The sequence below is a fragment of the Excalfactoria chinensis genome, chromosome 13, assembly GCF_039878825.1.
Source record: "Excalfactoria chinensis isolate bCotChi1 chromosome 13, bCotChi1.hap2, whole genome shotgun sequence".
NCBI lineage: Eukaryota > Metazoa > Chordata > Aves > Galliformes > Phasianidae > Excalfactoria > Excalfactoria chinensis.
The window spans coordinates 1,851,266-1,871,901 of NC_092837.1; the positions used below are offsets into that span (position 1 = coordinate 1,851,266).

A 20,636-nucleotide genomic window follows, 5' to 3' on the forward strand; every position below is an offset into this window, starting at 1 on the left:
CACGTGTTACTGGAACACCTGGCTGGGGTCACATCATGCAGAACATCAGCTTTTTGTTTGCAGTTTACTTCTGATGCAATAATTTCATCCTCATTTCAAAGTGCCCACCCTTAGCACTGCAGGAGGGTTTGGAAGCCTTATTACTACCTTACGGCATGGGAATGTGCTGCTTACAGTGCACAGTTGTGCTGGCTGAGCTGTGGTTGGTTTGTTTGTTAAGAAAATGCTGTGAGCAGAACTCTGTAGTTGAGACCCACCTCTGCCCCTGGATCCTCCATCCCAACCCCTACAGCTTCTCCATGGATTAAAGGCGGTGATAGAGCTACCTGGGTGGCTGGGGCACTCCTTGCCGAGAGTGGATGCTAAGCTGTTAAAAGTTAACTCAAATAAAACTCAAAGGAGGCTGTAAAATCCTTTTGTCCTTAGGACAGGGGTGAGCTGTGCTTCAGCAGCTTTCCTGGGTGAGTAAGAGCGTGCGGGCGGCACTGCGGCACGCTGCTGCTGGGGAGGTGCCCATAGCACAGGGATTGCTGCAGCATCCACATCCCAGCCCCCCATGGCTCTCAAGCCCATCCTGCCTACATTCACAACCACTGCTTGCTGCCCTCTGCTCTGTGCCCCTTGTGATGTCAGCTGGGTGGACAGAAAACATGGGCAGTCTCCTTCATAAGGAAATCGGGGCAGGCGGTTGTCTGTTGAAGGCTGGAGAGTGTGTTGGGGTTTACTATTTAAAGGGTGCCTTAGTTTCAGCGTGGTTAAAGTGCAGATTACAGGGTAAAAAAATAAACCCAGCAACATGGACCTTGGTCCTTGTGCACATGGCAGAATTGCCTTGTTGTTAACAACCATTTTAGAGACTGGCAGAGATTGCCTGGAAGCTCTCAGGGAGTGCTCTGGGTTCTGCTCAGGTGCCATTTATTGTTGCACTTTGGGATCATTTTTATGGCACTTTCTGCCATGGCTGTCTGCAGGAGTGATCTCTGCCCTTTGTGCTGTGGTTGTGTCGGTGCTGCAGCACACCTCAGCGTTTTAAGGTAAAAACATTCCTAATTTTGTGCTCAGTTTTGTGAAGAGGAGCCACCCTGCTCCAGGGGCAATGCTGCCCTGAGGATGTGGGCACTTGGAGATGCAGCCTGAGCAATGCAGGAGCACCAGCTCTATCTGCATGCAGCTTGCTGTCACTCATAGCAGTGGTGATGTGCAGCTGTTGGGCTGCAGTGAGGCTGGCCGGTGGGAAATCCTGGCTTTGTAGATATGAATGTTAAGCATTCAGACCTTCTGTTTAACTTTCATGGGTTTGGTAATGACATTTAAACGAAAAAAAAGTGGGAGTTTTATTGGTTCTCCATGGCCTGCAATTACATCTGACCTTTCGTTTGGTACAACAGTCCGTATCCGCTGTATTTCTAAACACTGGCTATTAAGCCAAAGAACTTTCCTCAAGTAAACCCACTGTAAATTTTCATGCTAGCATTTATACTGATTTCTCTTTTGCAAGCACTGTATGGATGCAGTGCTTGAGAATACAGAGAGTATTTTCTGAGGCTGAGCTGGAGACAAGGTGGTATATAACAACGTGCCGTGCGTGTTAAAGCCAGCAGCCCACCTGCTCAGGACAGGAACCAGGCTGAGGAATGGCCCTGTCTGAGATGGGTGCAAAATGCCACTTTTACTGCTCTATGGAAAGGTGCCGTAGCCCTCTGCACTGCAGTTTAGGTTTTCTCGTGTTCTTTGCTATTAGCAAAGCATTTTTACAGAAGTGCCTGATCTCTTCCCTCTTTAAAAACAGGTGTTCAACCATTTCAGTGGTGCTGTTCATCCAATATCAGAAGTCATACTGCTTGTTCACACCACGTTTGCTGTGGCATCCATTCATGTACAGCATATTTTCAGAGATACTTTAATAGCAGGCTGCTTCACAGCCTGGCTCAGGTAACTGTGCAGCCATTGCACTTGGCTCTTTGCTTCAGCAGCTGGAGTGTGAGCATTCTGTGCATCCCAGCCTGGCTGCTGAGCTGGGCTGTGAGTGTCAATACAACTTCTATGAGGCTGTGGAACTTACTTCAGTGTTGGAGGAAGCAGTGCAGGAGTGATTAGATGCTGTGAATGAAATTGCTCACATCTTTTTGTTTGTTTGTCTTTTTAGGACTTAAATACTATCTACTCCTTCCTTCATGGGCTGGACATACTCTCACACTTCAGAGAGCATCAGCTGAGGTAAAGTACTATGGAAGTCATACTGTGTGCCATAGCTGCTGTTGGGGTGTGTTGTGGAGATGAGCAGGGCTTTCTCTGCCTGCACTTAGAGGTGGCAGAACATGAGCTGAGTCCTTCGCTGAGCTGTGACACTGCAGTGCTGTGGCACAGAGTGCAAGCTAATGAGCTCTGCTGACAGCGAGGTCAGGGCTTACTGCCATTTAGCTGCTAAGGACTGTGTAGGAAGTACCCCGTGTCAGCTCCGGCTTGCAGATGCCTTTGAATGTTTCGGACATCCAGATGATCTCAGAACACACAAAATGGAAGGCCAACAAAGCACAAAAAGTGCGTTGGAAGTATTTTAGTGCCTTCAGTTCTGTTGCTATGGCTAATTCCAACGTGTAGGAGTGATTTAAGCGCTTAGAGAACAAGCTGAATGTTATCTATTTGGATAATGAAGAACACCGTAATAATTTGAATTTTCTGGTTAAGCACATCCTTTGTTTAGAACAAAAATAGTTGAGTTTGAGGTCTTAAAGTCTTAAAGCGGTTCTGCTGAAACGTGGTGATTAATGGCTTACGATCTTTGGGGATTACCATTGAAATTAAATGTCTTTTTCTCCTTCAGAATAATGTCATCCAGCGCTCGCTATGAGAGGTACAAGGGCAACCAAGTTCTCTTTTGGTAAGTACACGTATTGCTGGTGGGAGTCCTCCAGCAGAAGTGTAAACAAAACCACCGTAATGTATGCTGTAATATGTCGTTTCCTCCTTTAGCAGTTGGGATACAAGTATTACAACACATAAGCTCTTGTCAGGCAGGCTAAGAGCTTTGACAAGAGCTGGGGGTAGTAGTGCTGGTGCCTGAGTGGTGCCCAGCAACTGGCAGTACGGCTCCGTGGGCAGCAGCACTGTGGCTGTGTGCACCAAGAAAGCAGTGTAAAAAATCAGGCTGGGCTCAGGAGGGGCTGGCAGCAGTGGTGGCAGCTGGGGATGAGCAGGGACTGGTGGCAGTGGTGGGGATGCTCAGCAGGTGGCACTCTTCCCCTGGTGCTGGCTGCCATCGCTTTGCTGGGATAACGCTGTGTAATATGTTTCTGAGCTGCTGTAAAGGGAAGGTCGATAGCAATGATTTTTGGTGTCTTTTCTTCCAGCTCAGAAACTATTGCAAGATGCTGGTACATACTGCTTTCCGGATCTGTGCTCATGAAGGACTCCATGTTTTTACCACCTTGCAGGTATGTGAAGTTGTAGTTTGTTGTTGTCTTTTTTTCCTGGTTAAGTCAAGATCTGGCTTTAAACCAACATTGATGCTACTGTAATTTTTTTTGTTTTTACAATCTTAAAAATCATTTTTTCTATTATTTTGTTTTTCCGAAGTTGGACAGTGGACAAAAATGTTCTGCTAACTTCATTTAAATCCTCCATTCATTAAGTACCACACCAGCCATCAAGTCTTGCCTCGCTGGATTTCTTTAGTTTGAGAGAATCTGTATTTGGCTTATTAACTCAGGGGCCCTTTGAATAACTCCCACGCTGTGGCTGTTTTCTGTAGAGGTCCTTGTCTCAAAAACACTGCTGTAGATCATGCAGTTTCTGTCCTTGGTTTGAGGCTGTGTTTTAATGGCTTCTTTTAATGGTGATTTCTGTGTTAAGGAAGTGAATAGACGCCAGCAGTGCTGATTCCCGAGAGCTGCAGCACAGGGAGTGCTGGGATGTGCTTAAAGTGAGGCTTGATATCTCACTTGAGCTGGACCTTGCTGTGCCGTGATGCTCTGCTTGACCTTGTGTTTATTTCATTGTATCTTGAAACTGCGCTTCTAGGATAGGCAGGAGTGCTTTAAAAAAAAGGGAAAAGACAATAGGCTTGGTATCCAATCCAGGTAGCTGCTGCCTCTCAGCAGAAAGGCTTTCCCTCCAGTCTGAGGTCATGTGATGGGCTCCATCTCCTGCCAGTACTGAACCAGAGTTCAGCAGTGCCAGAAGTGAGGGTGTGACAAACTGAGATTTACTTAAAGCCTATATGAAGATGGTTATTTTCTACTGAATTTGGGGGATGTGTCACATGACTACACCATTCAGATTCTTTTTTTAAAGAAGCAAAACAATTCTAGTTTCTAGTTTACAGCATTACAGCTGTATAGTGGGTAATGAGGAAAAATAGCTGCTAGATAGAAAAGGGGTCACAAATTTCTGTTATGTGAGCAGTTGGCAAGTTGTGGTGGAAATGGTGTAGCTCTGGGGATGTGCTGTTCACTCATGCAGTGAGAGCACATGAAAGGGATCACGCTCCCCTTTTGAATATCCAGCTTGTTCCCTGTCTGTATTTTCATCTTACTGGAGAAGGAAAAATGAAGAATTGAAATGTGAGTGGAGCTTTGATATGCTGAAGGTTCGGAGCAGAAATGCAGGCACACGCAATTAGATAAGCTGAAAGGTTGGCCAGTCAGTGAAGAGCTAAGGTGGATGCAGAGGTGCTGAAGTTGTTTGAACCTTTTTGTTTCCCCCAATGCTTTTGGCTTTGGTGGCACCAACAGACCAGTCCCCCTTGGTCTTCCCAGGGCTCTGGGTCCAGGATCTCAGATGGAGAAGCATGATAATGTTTGGTTGCTTTCCTTGGTCCGAATACCTCAAGTAACACTTCTGTAGTTGAGGGATTTGCAGTCACCAATGCTGTACAGCCTATTTTCATCTGAAGCAGTGCCTTGGATAATATAGTACTCTTCTTTCTGTAACTATAATTAGCACTGTTGAATTACATTTAAAGTAACGCTTGTTGTTATGGATTATTCCTTGTCCCTAGCCAAGTCATTCTAAAAGGAGGCTCAAATACGTGTCTATAAGAAAACACAGCATTACCTTTGTTCTCATTCCATTGGGCATTACTGAGATGCTCCTTTTGATAGGACACAAAAAAGTATCGTTTTATTCCTTGCTTATTTCTGTTTTGTTCTTTTGCTTAAGCAGTAACAGTGGAAATGGCCCACAGTGCATCGTGAGGTGTGAAGCATCTTCTCAAGAATAGAAAAGCTATTTCAGACACTGAATAGAAAGTTGGTAACACAGTAATGATAATTACCTGGGTTTGAGAGTTGATTGTGTATGTGCTTGATGATAAAAGAAATCATTCTTGCAGTGTTCTGTGATGCTGAAGGGAGTGGAGCAGCCTCTTTGGAAGGCATCCTGCTTAGCTTTCAGGCCTCAGATGTGAAGCCCATTTGTTTGATTTATTGAGTATGGAGTAAATGTGTCAACGCATGAGCAAAGGTGAGAGAGGTCGGAGGCAGGTGTCATCTGCACAGAAGTGATGCAGTATGCGGGTGGCTTTGAGACATCCCGGGGGAAAATGGGTGAGGACCAAAATAGCCTGCCACACATTAAGGATTCTATAAATACCAGGGATGAGAAATTAGGCTTTATGGAGACCTCCTAGCGCTCTGAAAAGGTCACAAGCCAGGCTGGAATAGTTCTAATTTTGAAAGACTGGGTGGACAGAAGCATTTACTGTAACAGATAATAGTTAGCAAATGGATTTCAGTTGGAAACTCGATCCTTGTGTATGGCTCGTGGTCACTCACTTCCGATTATCCCTTTGTAACACTGGTGTGGTAATTCCAATTGTGTCTGATCTCTGGAGCATTTGATAAACGTCCTATGGGGAGGGGGCTATATGTCCATCTTTCCTGTGGTTTTCTGTTTTATTTTCAACTAACTTCCTAGTAACTATGTATAATAATTATGCATGAAACTGCTGCTAGATTTATTGGTGAGATACCTTTGCTTTCTCTAAGTGGGACTGGAAAGGGAAAACCTGCTGCCAGTTTCCTGGTCCCTTCCCACAACACTTGTCCTTTCCCTGTTGTCTGCCCAGCTGTTACCTTGACAGATGGAGGAGGCTCCAGTAGACCACTGCTTAACCTGGCTGAGATGCTGGTCAGGCTCCCCTTTTCTTCATGTCTTGTTTCATCCATTATCTACCGTTCTGATGTTTAGCTCAGGAAAACCTTCCTGTTGTTCTGCAGATCATTAAAGAGTAAAATACCTGGATTCAGACCTGAAGGAGGCGTAGCCCAGATGAAGCAGGCAGCTGCCTGTGCATCTCTGTAGGCTCTTGAATGAGTTGGGACAGGTGCTTTCTGTGCAAGCTGTAATTCAGTAATTGGCTTGAAGATTGGAGGATTAAGACTTGCATGCAGGTAGGGTCACGTTTGCTCATTCATCTGATGATGAAGATAAGAACTCTGTAAGACTTTGTTTTTCTTTTTTAAGCAGTAAGAAACAAATCATTAATAGTAGGTACAGAGATGACCCAATTTTGATAACTTTATTGCCCAGAGAACAGATTTGTCAATACACTTAGTACAGTAGGGAAAGAATATGCTTCTGAACATGAAAGTGATGGCTGGAACAAAAGAACAGGATTGGGGGATTTTGTGGAAGGAAAATCATGTCAGCAAGTTAAAGAGTTTTTGTGTTAACCTATCTTGTTAATCAGGATAATTCATTTGAACAGGATATTTGAAGGAGATTACTCACAGCAAGATTAGCCATAGGAGACGTATCAAGGGCCTGGAGGAACCTCTGAAGCCAATTATGTGAATGACAACCTCCTAGAGCTGTGAGAATCGAACCTTGAAGGGAAAAATAGGAAGTATTGAAACATTCAAGATGTGTCTTATTGAAAACAAACATTTCTTTTCCTGACCCTTCCACGGAATTCAGAAATAGCTGTTCTGAAATCTCACAAGTGGAGGAAATTGGTGTTATTATCCCAAATTCAGGTAGTGCATTTGTTGCCTGAAAACAAGTCTCTTTTTTTTACACCCAAAATCCAACCCAAATGCTTGGATTAAAAGAAAATTGTCATAATGAAAGAAGAACTCCAGTTTGGCTTTAAGAATAGTGGCTCAGGTTGGAATTATTGTAGCTTATTTTTTTTCTGAAGTTAATATTTGTAGATAACAATCTTTTAATATATTTTGCAGCTTGCAGCAGCTGTTAAGCATTTCAGTCTCTTCTATGCTACAGTTTTCTGTGCACCCAGTGCTGTGCTTTTATAGTGTTGATAGATAAGAACTGAGGATTAAGGACTTGCTATTTGCACAACTTACATTTCTTCTTCTTTAGACATCTTTTGTTGTAAGCTTTGCCTTCAAATACATTTATACCTCAGATGTATCATCTAAAAACAATCAGTTTTGCCCCTAAAACTTGAAGGACTGCCTACTGCAAACTGTGGATTTGTGCCTTTCAGTGAACAAGCAGCTCAGAGCTCCTGCATTGCCAAATTCCGATGAAGGCAAAGTGGCATCTTTCTGCTGCTGACCATCCTTCCAGGCATCCTGCCTTGGCTGGTCCTGCTGTGTCTGAGCTGTGCCTGTGCTCTGATGAGTGCTGAGGCCTTCTGTGCTGGTCCCAGAGCTGAGCGCTGCTTTCTGCAGGCGCTGCCTCGAGCGAAGGCTGTGAAGTGTTGCACAGCAAGATGAGCACTTGGCACATCTCTTCTGGCACAGAATAATCTTCTACAAGAGCCAGAAGAGTACGTAGGACTCTGTGCAACCAAACAGTCTTACAAGACTCTTACAACCAAACAGTCGCATGATCTTGTCCACAGCTCCCACCAATCCCAGTAATTTCCTTCGTTGGCAGTACCAGGTAAGGTGCTGGCTGCTTCAGAACATCATCTTATTCTGAGCATGATAATTAGGGCAGATGTCTTGAGGGTGCTTAGTGCATTTCACAGCCTTCAGGATTGTTCCCAGTTAAAACTTGCAGCCAGCTTGAGAGAGAAGCCTGCAGAACGTTGCTGTTATTGACTGCTAATGCAGAAAGGGTTTTGGTGATCAGGCATTAATGGGAGATGGTATTCTACATTCAGCTGTGCTCCTTGTGGTCTCAAGTTTCCTTTAAACCATTTTCTGATGGAATTAAATATTGTAATATTTTTATAATGAAGTTACTTTGAAATGCTCAGGACCTGCTCAGCATATGGTGTCTTGGAAACTCTGCACCTACATTTGCCAATTTAAAAAGAAATAACGTGGATGGGGAAAACCCACTTTGGTAGCAGCCCTTTACTGGCTTTAGCTCATCTATTGAATCATCCATTAAAAGTGAGATATTTCAATTCTTATGTGTTGTTTCAATATTTATATATATTTTCCTTCTTTGGAAAGATTATAGAGAAGAAATTTGATTCTCTAATGCAACTTCAGATCTGCGTTCGTGTAACTTAATTCCCCACCAGCTTCATTTTGCGAATCGAAGGCACAGGGACTGTCCAGTAGTTGGAAATGCAGCGAGCTGCAGTGCAGCTCTGCAGCTGCCCAGGAAAGCAGTAATTCCTGTGAGGATTTCTTTGTCCATGGCACTGCCATGCTGTGACCATGGATGAGAAGGAAGAGTTCTGCCTCTTCTCCATGCAAACGCTGCAGCTATGTTACTGTACATCATGAGACTATGCAGGCTTTCTCTTATTTATTGGCCAATTACAAGGAAATTAAGCTTAGAGTATTTCTATTGGGAGTTTAGTAGTATAGATGGATGCTCCGGACTGTTTGCAATGCTCTGTGTAGTGCAGCTGGTAGTAACTGAGAAAGGTGATGGGGATATCTTGGTCTGGGCAGCAGTTCCCCTGCAGCAGGTATGCTGGCTGTTTGCTGAGCAGCTGCTTTGTACAAGAGGTGCTCTGAGGAAAGCAAAGTGATTTTCAAGTGAAGAATGAGCTCTGACTTGGGGAAAAAATGTTGCTATTCATAAACGGATAAAACACCAACAAACAAACAAAACCCAAACTTAACAAACAGGCCTTGCTTCCCTTATTACCCAACTTTTCAGTACACTTCTGGTGAGAGATATCTTTGCCTTGCAGAAACCCAGGCATCTTACTGAGTCAGAAAGGGCATGAGGCTACCAGGTTCTTCTTGCAGTGGTAAAAAGTACAGTTTGTCCTCATTTGTGTGTTCCTACAAGCTGTTTGATGGACAGGCAGTTTGGGGTGAGGATATTCATTTAAAGCAAAATATCTTCAGCACATTACAAGCTGTTTGCTTGGTATACCTTTGCTCTGTTGTATCAGTAACGTGGTGCAGGGCACTGCTGCAGTTAACTATTGAAAATCACCAGTAACTCTGTGCAGTCTTGGTGTCAACTTACACAACCAGAATAACCTTGATTTTTTTCATGTTACTGGAAAATGCAGATTTATAAGATGCTTGTCATCTCTATATTGAAGGCTTTGAGATGTGAAAATCAGGTGTGAGGTCAGAAAACACTGTTTTGGGATGTAGCGGAATATCGTAATTCTGAAGATGCTGCCAATTCGTGCTCAAACAAACAGTGCAGGATCCAGTCTCCATCTGTGTTTGGAGGCTGAAGACTTGTCAGGATGGGCAGTGTTTTTACCTTTAGAAGTACTTTCTGTATTTGGAGTATGGCATAATGAGGAACCATCAGCAGCAACTTGGCCATTGGTACCCAGCTGGCTGGAGTCCAGATGTGCTTACTGTTCCTTAAACCAAGGAGGCTGTGGATGCCCCATCCCTGCAGGCATTTGAGGCCAGCCTGGATGTGGCTCTGGGCAGTCTGGTCTGGTGGTTGGTGACCCTGCACACAGCAGGGGGTTGGAACAAGGTGATCGTTGTCCTTTTCAACCCAGGCTGTTCTGTGATGCTATGAAACTTGTAAATCTTGAAATTCTGGATGCATTGGCACCCAAATGCTGATGTCACTCAGCAGCTGGATATTAATGGTTTTAGACATCTAGACAGGTTTAGAAAACAAAGTATTTTGTACCTCCTATTTAAAGAAATGCTCTGTGTACCGAATAAGTCATTCTGGAGGGTTTTTGAGGTAGCTTGCTTTGTTGAAGTCAAGCTTGTTGTAACAGATCCTGTGCCTCAAAACAGTCTTTGAAGCTTCCTTGTGATGTGAACTGTTGGTTGTGTTAAAATGTCAGTGCTCACAGAATCACAGAATGGCCTGGGCTGCAAAGGCCCACAATGCTCATCTAGTTCCAACCCCCTGCTGTGTGCGGGGCCGCCAACCAGCAGACCAGGCTGCCCAGAGCCACATCCAGCCAGGCCTTGAATGTCTGCAGGGATGGGGCATCCACAGCCTCCTTGGGCAACCCTCTGGGTGAAAAACTTCTTCCTAATATCTAAGCTAAATCTCCCCTGTCTCAGTTTAAAAACAATCCTCCTGTCCTATCGCTTTCTACCCTCACAAACAGTTGTTCTTCCTGTTTTATACACTGCTTTCAAATATTGGGTGGCCACAATGAAGTCTCCTCAGAGCCATCACTCCAAGCTATTCAAGCCCAGTTCCCTCAATCTTTCTTCATAGGAGACTTGTAGGGAAGGATCCATCTTTGGTCCCTTTGGCTCAGTGAAGTTAAGCAGATGCTTGAGTACTGTAAATCTAAGGTTCTGGAGCTGGGCATTATTCATGGGGCTTTGTCTGTACAAGGGAGTTGAACTGTAGAATGGGGACAGCTGGAATGAGATGAACAGCAGCTGCTGAGGAACATGTCATCTGTGTTTCCTGTGTCGGCTGCTCAGTCCCATCCTGTAGCCTGAAACCCCATTAGCTGTCAATGCATGATGTCACGCTGGTTCAACTCGCATTCCTTTCTCATGTGATACCATTGCTTAAGCATTTTTAATTACAAATAGCAGCAAATGAAGAGGAAAGCAAGGTTGTGGCAGCTGAGGCATGCAGGGGTAAACAAAGCCGCCTTTGTTTACATGGGAGATGTTGCTCATGTGGCTGTGTCACAAGCCAGTGAGTGCAGATGTAATAGGTGAACAGCAAGCGAGAGGAGCATGCAGTAGGTTGATCAGAGCTGTGATGTGGCTCATACAGCTGATGCTTCTGGCAGCAGGCAGCTATGGAATAGAGATGTGTACATTTAAGACAATATCGGTTACATTCATTGAGGGGAATGTTGAAAATTGATATTGAAATGTGGTTGTAATGGCTGGGGAAACCATGCCCATGTCTCAGCTTGGTGAGAGGACATCACGTGCTGAGTGCCAGGAAGTAATTAAACATGACCTATTGACTGGTAAACATGAGGCCTTTAGGATCTGCAGGGTGGGTTTTGTCATTGGAACATAACCTTTTTGTGTGTTCGGTTGTTGTAAAGTGCCTGGTGGACCAGAAGGGGCAGTGCCCAGAGCCCGACCTTTGATCTAAGCAGCATCTTCCTCCTATCGTGTTCTATGCATGATCATTGCTTAATTAACAAGTGTTGCAACAGAAGCAGAGGGAAGCTCAGCAGTGCCGGGGTTTCACCCTGCGTTTATATAAAATAAGAAGGAGAAAAAAACCAATACCCTTCCCTCAATCTCTGTAGTCTGATAAACGACTTCTATGCAATAAGAGTGCTTGGTTTACGTGACCTCCAGCAGAAAATTGTAGCTTTTTCTGACCCGCAGGGTATGTAGAAAAAGTAATAATCAGTTTTGTGGTAAAACTGATCATGATTATTTCTGCTTTAAAAAGATGCGGGCGTTTTTTGGTGCACGTAACACCTCTAGATTTCCAGCTGAAGGTCTGTTCATTTAAACCTTTGTTGCAAGGGGTAGAACCAGGACTGCAGTTTGTGTGGTTTGTCTCAGTGCCGATGCTCCGTGCTGCAGAAGGTTGGTTCGTTTCACTTTGTTGTTCTCTTTTGGTTTGTGGAGGAATAGATCTGATGTACTGCAGATGCTCAGCAGCTCACACTGCATGGCAAAAGCATGAGTGAATGCTTTTCAAGTGACTGAAGCTGTGAGAACTTCAGCTACATGTGCGGAAAATACCAATTTTCAGTGTGAAACCTGTGCTTTTCTGGCCTTCTCAAGCATGGGTGAGAAAATTCCAGTATGACTTCATAGCAGTTATTTCAGTTACTGATTTTATTTATGGTTTTTTTTTTTTTCAGTAGATAACAAATAAAATCAAAACTTGACATTACAATCTGCGGTGCTTCTGCTAATAGCAGTGCTTTATCCTGTCAGCCTGGAGGATTGCACTGATGAGATATTTGCTGGAATAAACTGAAGCTTCACTTCCTTTCCTGAAAACACAAATGTCCTGGATGAGTTTTCTGTGTGCTAAAGTGCTGCTTATAACACGGGCCTTTTCAGTGGTCTGCACTGTGGTGGTGTTTCACGGAAGGTTTTCTGTAGAGATGACTACAACTTTATGTGGCTGAACTTCCAGATGTGCTTTCCAAGTGTAACTGTAGCAGAAAACAGCAGAGCACATCTACTGGTTAGGGTTCATCTCTGGATTTGCCTTAGCCTTGTTTTAATGCAAACATTAATCTTGACTTCAAGTTAACTTATTCTTCGGTTGTTTTGCCTGCTGATGTGTTAGAAGTTGATTGCTGTTGGCAGCCTGAGTTTGCAATACGGCAGCTACAGCTACAGCATTGCTAATCCAGTTGGGATGCTGTTAATGAAGTAGACTTCTTTAATTTGCTGCCTGTGTGGGAAGGCTCTCACTTGAGCTGTGGGGGCAGAAGGTCTGCAGCCAGTGCTGAAGGCACTGTGTGGGTTTGGGTATCTGCAAAGCGGGATGGTCTTAGGAGAGAGTGTTCTTTGTATTCGAGCTTCACGTAAGAGCCTGTGATGAGAGGGACTGAGTAAATAATAATTAAAAAAATATGTTAATGATGCTGTTATGTTAGAACTGTTTGTACAGTAATTTCCCCCAATTGTTTGTTGGTTACTTGATTTATTTTTTGGAGGGTGTAATAATCTGCACCGTAGCTGATAACTTTCATTACTGAAGAGACGAGGTGAGCTGCTTGTCTCATTCTTTCTCATTTCTTTCTGTCCTTCTGTAGTTTTGGCAAGCAGTCTGGAGGAAAACGAGGATGCGAATGTATCATACTGGAGCCTTCAGAAATGATCGTGGTAAGGCAGATTTTTCAGATGTGTTTAATCTATGGCCGATTTCTGCTATTTCTTTCTGTCTTGTAGCAAAAAGCTGATTGTAAAGTATTTTATAAAACTGCTGCAAATCTGCCTTGATTTCAGTTATACCCGGGGCTGCTATCAGACCGGCAGTAGCTATGTACATTTAATCTAGATGGGTAAATGATGGTGATGATCAGAATGATCGTGTCATTTCTCTTAAAATTATATTTATTTGAGTTCCTAAAGCTTACCATGTAGGGCCGACTCGAGCATTCCTGAGTTATGGAACAATAGACTGCTGTCTTGAGTATTCTATGTCCATCCTCACCCCCTGATTCATTGCTTTTTGCTGGCCAGGCTAGCAATGCTGGGTCTGCTGGGAAGTGGCACTCTTATTCTCAGCTCTGCAGTTCCACATAGTGTGAAGGCTTTTAAGTAAGAGCTGAAGGAACATAGGCTGCTTATTCATGCTTGAAGGATAAGGCTTTCAGCTTCGCTGCCATCAACCTTTTCCACGTCCGCTGTGCTTCCTGAGAATACTTACGAACATTGCCAAGTTTGTGTGTTCATTGAAAGATACTGTATGCACAGATGTCTGCTGTGTCGGGTGAGCTTCTGCACTGCATCATGGCACAGGGATCTGTCCAGCTCCATGGGTATCTTCCTGTCTGCTGGAGGCCCTTCAGGCTGATGAAGCTGAGAACAATTCACTCTGTTTCTAAACAGATCAACAGTTGAGACTGTTTTTGCTCACAAGCTAATTGCACAGCTCTGTGCTTACAGACCTGCTCCAGGTGCTTATAGAGCCGCTGGGCTGTGTCCTGCACAAATACCATGGACTGGTGCAATTGCTGTTTGAAGTGGAAGGCATGTCACTCCTCCTGGTAGTGACTCACCTGCTGCAAGTGGATTCGCTGGTTTACATGAAATACTTTCCATGCACAAAGTGTATGTTATTGTCATCACTGTAATTGAAAAAAACAAACCACAAAACAACACCCGAACAAAAAAATAGGCAAGCAAATGGAAAAAAAAATGAATGTGAAGATACACACAAAGGAGTATCCTCTCCACTGAGCATGTTCTGCCTTCCAGTCTTTGAAGGGAGCGTATAAACAGGAGGGGGAACAACTGTTTATGAGGGTGGATAGTGATAGAACAAGGGAAAATGGTTTTAAACTGAGACAGGGGAGGTTTAGGTTGGATATAAGAAGAAAGTTTTCACCCAGAGGGTGGTGACGCACTGGAACAGGTTGCCCGAGGAGGCTGAGGATGCCCCATCCCTTCAGGCATTCAAGGCCGGGCTGGATGTGGCTCTGGGCAGCCTGGGCTGCTGGTTGGCGACCCTGCACACAGCAGGGGGTTGGAGCTGGATGAGCACTGTGGGCCTTTTCAACTCAGGCCATCCTATGATTCTATGAAACTGGAGAGGTTGGTTTTTTTCCTGTGGGGTTTCCCAGGGGAGTGTCGCAGTCCTGCAGAAGCCACTTGTATACATCAGCATTGCCAAATGCTGACGCTTGTTCCTGGAGAGAACTGCACAGCCTGGACAAGTGTCCTCTCTGCTTTAAAGCTCTTGAATTTCCTGTAGTTGTGGTTAAGTTCCACTGACTGTATAGAGGCACCTGAAAGTACCTCGCATCCATTCATGGAACTTCAGTGTCCTCTTCTACAGGAAGATCAGTGAGCTAGAAGTCCTCAGTTCATAACTTGCAGGAGAATATGGCTCAAGTACTGTCAGTTTGCTATGTAGGACTTCCAGTGGGGTGAGAAGAGAGCCTCTGTGGTGGCATTGCTTCACTAGTGTGCTCAGCTTCCATTTCACTCATTAATTCTTATTACTTCCTCTTAATTTCTTTCTTTTTTTTTTTATGGGAGACTTTTTCTTTAACACGCGGCGCACAATTAGACGTGCAGTGTCTGATGAATATTTATCATCAAGAGAAAGCATTCGCTGCTTTAACCCAGTTAAAGATCACTGCCGTTCTCTGCTTTCGCTGCTGCTTTCCTATTTTTTTTCCCTTTCCTCTTTCTTTTTTAGAATGTAAATCAGTTTTTTGAAATGGGAATCCTGTGGGAACTGACCCATTTTAAAGGCCATAAAATGTGGTCATCTTAAGTTAATGAGGATAACAGATAGCGTGTGAATAGGCAGCGTAGCTCATATTTTGGAGGCTGAACAACCTATTGAATTAATAATGGGGCCATTTATCACTTAAGAAAATGGCCCCATATTGCAGTGTGTTTTCATGTACTAAAGTTGCCTTTCCTTGGCATCTTCATTTTCATCTTTAGATTCATTGTAAGATCACATAGGAGCTGCATGGTGTTCAGAGATGCTTGCACCAAGTGCAGAGTGACGTTGAGGACAATCCCATGATTGCCTTTGGTTATTTCTTTCTGTGGCAGCACACACAGTGGGTGAAGCAGTTTGCATGGAGCACCCTGCAGCTGTTGGAACCAAGTGGAACAAAGCAGCTCCCTTCTGGAGAACGTGCCCAGTTAGTGCACCGATCCATTTGTTCTCATGTAATAGACGTGCAAGATGCTAGGAAGGAGCATGCTGGGCAGCAGTGCCCATCAGAGCTGGTGCCAGGTCCTGTGCTGTGCCATTGCAGTAGTGCAGCACTCAGCAGAAGCCTTCATCCCGTGGGGCTGCGCTCTGTGCCAGCAGGCTGAGTGGCAACCAGGTGCAGGCAGGGCCGAGTGCTGCTCATGCTGGGGAAGCTGGGTGCTCAGAACCAGCTGTAGGCGCAGTGATGGCCATGAGCACCAGCAGCCCGACTGACAGCCATCTGCTGGTGGCACTGAACTGGAAGCTGCACAGAGCTATTTCCTGGCATTCTGATTTGTATTTTTGTTTTGTTGGGTTGGTTGTGGTGCTAACTGAAGGAAGCAGGTGGTCTCGGTGCTGCGTTTCCACTGGCAGTTGGTTGTTTGTGCTTAACAAACCATGTGTTTGTGCTCACCTCTTCATTTTCAGTTAGAATCGTGGAGGAAAAACAGCATCATCTTGCAGTAAGTGCTTATTTTAGCCTTCAAACTATCTGTTCAGCTGGGGGTTTGATAGTGAAGGTCCTTAGTGCAGGGCTGGTGGTTGCCTACTGCTGCAGGGAACCCCATCAGTGGGTGCCAGATGCACACAGCCCTGCTTTACTGTCTGTGCTCCCATAACCCGAACCCAAAGGAATAAGAAAGCAGTGCGTTTATTGAAGCAGTTCACGTAGCATGTGCACAGCATTCACAACAGAAGCAAGGCAGTTTTAAAGGTTACTTATTAGAGTAAGTGTAAGAAACCAAACCTCACTGCTTCAGGAAACCCGTGCAGTCTGAGAAATGAAAAGTGTGGTTCTCGCTTACCGAGTGAGCTCTGCTTTTCTGCTTTCTTGCTGGTAACGCTGCACTGTGAGGGCAGCCTTCTATTTAAAATCCAGCATGTCTTTAAATTGCATTGCCAGTGTATATTTTTCTCTGTGGAATTAAAAATAACCCATGAAATAAGCCCATCACCTGCATCTTCCTCTGACCTCTGGGAAAAGCAATGTGGAAAGTGGAAATGATGTTGCTTCTGTGAATGGTTCAGCTATTTTCAGAGACTTGCCTGTTACTGCCCGTTAAGTCTTTCTAATTTTCATGCCTTTATACCTTTTTCATTTGAATTCAGAGATAATTTACCCAGCTGTGTGAAGGGAGGGCTGCGTGATGCAATGTGGAGCTTCTCCTGTTCTACTGCTGGAGTCTTACGTTTAGGAAAGCCTGTTTAAAAAAAATCATTTAGGGCAGCAGAAACTCATAGTGTAACTGTATGGCAGAGGAGCTTCTTGCTGGCTGCAGCCCATTTGCAGCACGTCTGTTCTGTTTCCTGCTAGGATACACTTTTCCAAAACATCAGAAGGAAGTGGGGAGGGATGGGACTGCTTTTTATAGAAGGAGGGATTGGTGCTAGTGAGATAAAAAGGATTCCTGTTGGCTTTTACTAACAGGATAAATTTACCTTATTTTTTTAATGTTTAGTTGAAGATGTGATTTTATCAAGGTGTGAATCGAGTTGTAGTGAATTCTTCATAATCAGTTGGAAGCGGTTAGAAATAAGCGTGGCACAGGGAAAGTAGGGCCAAGAGCTATTTCCAAAGCAAAAACCCGCACCAAATAAGTAACCAGCACAACAGGAATGTTGTACGTTGTTTCTCTGTGACTACTGCATGAAATGAGTTGAGCTTTGAAAAAATACACTGATAAAAATGGGATTAAATAATAAAAATTCAATGGCTTTAAGCAGATTGTAAATGTCATAGCATCATAGAGTGGCCTGTGTTGAAAAGGGTAGATATCTAAACGATAACTTGCTGAAGGCATCCTTAGAATCAGACACGTATATAACTCCCGTCGTGTGATGTGTGTGTGGGGGCAGAAGTGTTTCTGCCGATGAGTGACATTAATGTAGAGGATACGGGTGCAGCTTTAAAAAAGAAAAAAAGGCTATTTCCTGGAAGGAAGCTGCGACCTCCGGCTCATTGTAAGAACGTCGCTCTGAGCCATGCACGGCGGTTCTCCACTGCATCTGCAGTCTTTTTCTTGACTATAATTTAACTGTTCTCAACTTATGTTGGTTCCATCCTCATGAGCTTGCTACGGCTCCATCGGCTCTCGGTGCTATGGAAGAACTGGATGTTTAACCAAGAGCCTGAACATGTGTTTCAGGTGGAGAACTCCAAAGACAATGAGGAAAGCATCCTGCAAAGAGAAGTCCCGCTTCGACAGTCCCGGCGCAGGTTTAGGAAGATCAACCAGAGGGGTGAGCGCCAGACCATCACCGACAACGTGGACGCCAGCAGCTACCTGTCGGTGAGTCTGCTCTCTGCTTGCTGGTTTCCTGTTCTCGTGTTCCTGGCTCTGGGGACACTGAGCAAAGCCACGGAGGTGAGATGAGCTGGGCTGTGCTTGCTGTAGCTGTGGATGCTTTTTTTTGAGTGCTTTGGAGTGGAGCACTTCATGTTGTAACGAAGGTTCAGACTGTTGTTTGAAAAGGGGTTATTTCCTTTATGGGCGCTTGATTGAGCACTGCAAATAAATCTTAATGTGTCTGCTGAAAGAGAAGTGGTCAGTCTTGGTGCTGGTTGGTTTTAGCTGGAGTTCTTTTGGTAAGATGCAGGAATTAGTTGCTGGTTTTTTTTTTGTGTGTGTTTTATTTTCCCCCCTTAGATTTAGGCCATGCTTTGGAATGGAGTCGATCACAAAGGCAGCTCAATGCAATAATAGCACTATCTGTCACATTTACCTGCTTAAAAATAGCATAGCGGTATTTCAAGCATCAAAAAGTAATGGCAGCTCAGTTGCCACTTTTAAAATACTTTGCAGACTGTTGTCTGCTCTGTGTGAAGGCACGTACTGCTGTGGTTTTGAGACCACAGTGCTTTTCTGAAGGCTTCTCTTTACCCTTATTTTTCACGTACAAACTTCCTGCTACTAACAGGATATGTATGTGTGTGATCTAGACAGATGATTTCATTGAAAGTAATTGTTCCAAAGGTTTTGATTTTGTTGGAAAATGAAGCACTGACAACCGGTGCTAACACTGAAATGCAGAAACTTTGGCCAGCCTTCGTGCACAGAAAAGAAAAAAAAAACATATTCAGTTTCTCCCCCTTTTTCCTGTTTATGCACTTCAGAATATCTGAAGTGTGCACTTAGCTGGAAACTTAAAAGATTTCCTCTCTGTTTCAGCATCAAATGCTGTTTCTCTTTTTCCTCTTTCCCCATGCTGTTAACCGTGGCACTGCAGGTGGGTGACTTGTAGGCTCTGCAGCATTCCGGTGAGCAAAGGTGACTTTGGTGCTTGTCTGCTAAGCAGAACAGCTCTCGCTGCCATGACGAGAAGCAGACGTGCTGCTTGAAACTGAACATTCTCTTCCGTCTCATTTCAAAAGCTGTCACATGTTGGTTTTTATCATTACTGAATAATCTGTGTTAGTCATTGATGAACGGAGCTGTTGGCTCCTCCGGGCTCTGGGCAGCCTAATCAGGCTTTATTAGGAATTAAGTTCCAATCTGTGTATGACAAAATCTCATTCCTTTGCTTGTTGTTTCTGTAACGTTGAGAAGCATGCAGGAAGCAATTATTAGGTGTCAGTGCCACAAGGAGGAGAAGGCCAGGAGGCGGTGCTGGTGCTTGATGTGCCTCTGGCCCAACATGGGAGCCATGGACAGACTGCTGCCTTTGCTCAGAGGGGCGCTGGGTTGGCACTGCTGTATGTGGTGCCAGTTCTTCCTGTGTGGAGTTGGTGTGTTGGACTTGCAGGACTGTGATCAGTCAACAAACGATGTCCTAGTCATAGAATCATAGAATGGCCTGGGTTGAAAAGGACCACAATGGCCATCTTGTTTCAACCCCCCTGTTACATGCAGGGTCACCAACCAGCAGCCCAGACTGCCCAGAGCCACATCCAGCCTGGCCTTGAATGCCTGCAGGGATGGGGCATCCACAGCCTCCTTGGGCAACCTGTTCCAGTCAGGGTTTTTCTTCCTGTTGATTTATTTTGTACGATGACAGCCACATGCTGTCCACGTCTGGCTTGGTGTGTACTGTTTCTTGTGGGGATTCTAGTTGTTTCCTTGGATTTCTGAATATATATATTTATATATATGATAGGAAATGATATAAACTTCATAAATCTTGAGCACACTCCTGCATCTGCTTTTATGTCACTTAATTAGGGATATAAAAGATCCTGTTAACGCTGCTAGGTGTTCTCCTGGCTGACTGAGTGCTAAGTGGCAGGGAACCACCTTTCTGGTACAAAATCGGCAAGCTGTCGGGCTCCAGCAGCCTGGATTGAAATACCAAGCCTGGCTTTTGCAGCCTGGAATCTCCTCATTGGAAAGTGTTGTGTCCCAGTACTTGGTGCAGCGAAAAGTAATTTGTATCTCAACAGATGACAATGAAATGGGCCCAGCTGCCTGTTTGACAAGTAAACAACGCAAAGGATGCCTATATTTTTCTATATTCAATTTAAATCTGTTAAAATAATGAATTTTCCTGAGTTGTTTTGTTCATTCTGTGCCTCTGTTTAATCGGTTCAGCTCTTGCCTTGGGAAATAATACTTGGCCATTGGTCACCAGTGGTTTTGAAAAGCAAACACGGTAATGTAACCCTGCACTTCAACCCAGCGGAGAATGGGCAGGATGAGGAGGAGGGGTTTTGAATGAATTTGCCAAGAACTTAAAACAATGTTTCTTCTAGAGCGAGGAAACTGTTTACAAACTTGCCAGCACATTTCCTCTCTGACCCAATGCTAATGAATAGACGCAGCATTGTACTTCGCTCTCCAGCCTGTTGCTGAGTGCTCTGTGACAGATGCCGCATGTGGCTTGATGGACCTTTTGTGAGCCCTGCTTGGGCAGGAAGGCTTGGTGCTTTGTGCACAGTGTGCCAGGAGTCCCCAGCTTCCAGTGGTGCGATGAGCTGAGTGCTCAGTGTGCTGGTGGTTTGGTCTGGAAGCACCTCTTGGGCACAGGCAGCTTTCTGCCTTCTA

General features: G+C 44.5%; 1 protein-coding gene across 4 annotated transcripts in view; it reads left to right on the forward strand.

Annotated features, from left to right (window-relative positions):
• The window catches only part of RAPGEF6 (Rap guanine nucleotide exchange factor 6), a 106,076-nt gene that overhangs the window by 17,010 nt on the left and 68,430 nt on the right, over positions 1-20,636 (forward strand). For all 4 annotated transcript variants that reach the window (XM_072348275.1, XM_072348278.1, XM_072348276.1 and 1 more), the window contains exons 2-6: positions 2,147-2,217; positions 2,825-2,881; positions 3,351-3,434; positions 13,031-13,100; positions 17,805-17,948. In XM_072348275.1, the coding sequence (XP_072204376.1) occupies positions 2,147-2,217; positions 2,825-2,881; positions 3,351-3,434; positions 13,031-13,100; positions 17,805-17,948 (426 nt within the window). The remainder of the gene's footprint in view (positions 1-2,146; positions 2,218-2,824; positions 2,882-3,350; positions 3,435-13,030; positions 13,101-17,804; positions 17,949-20,636) is intronic.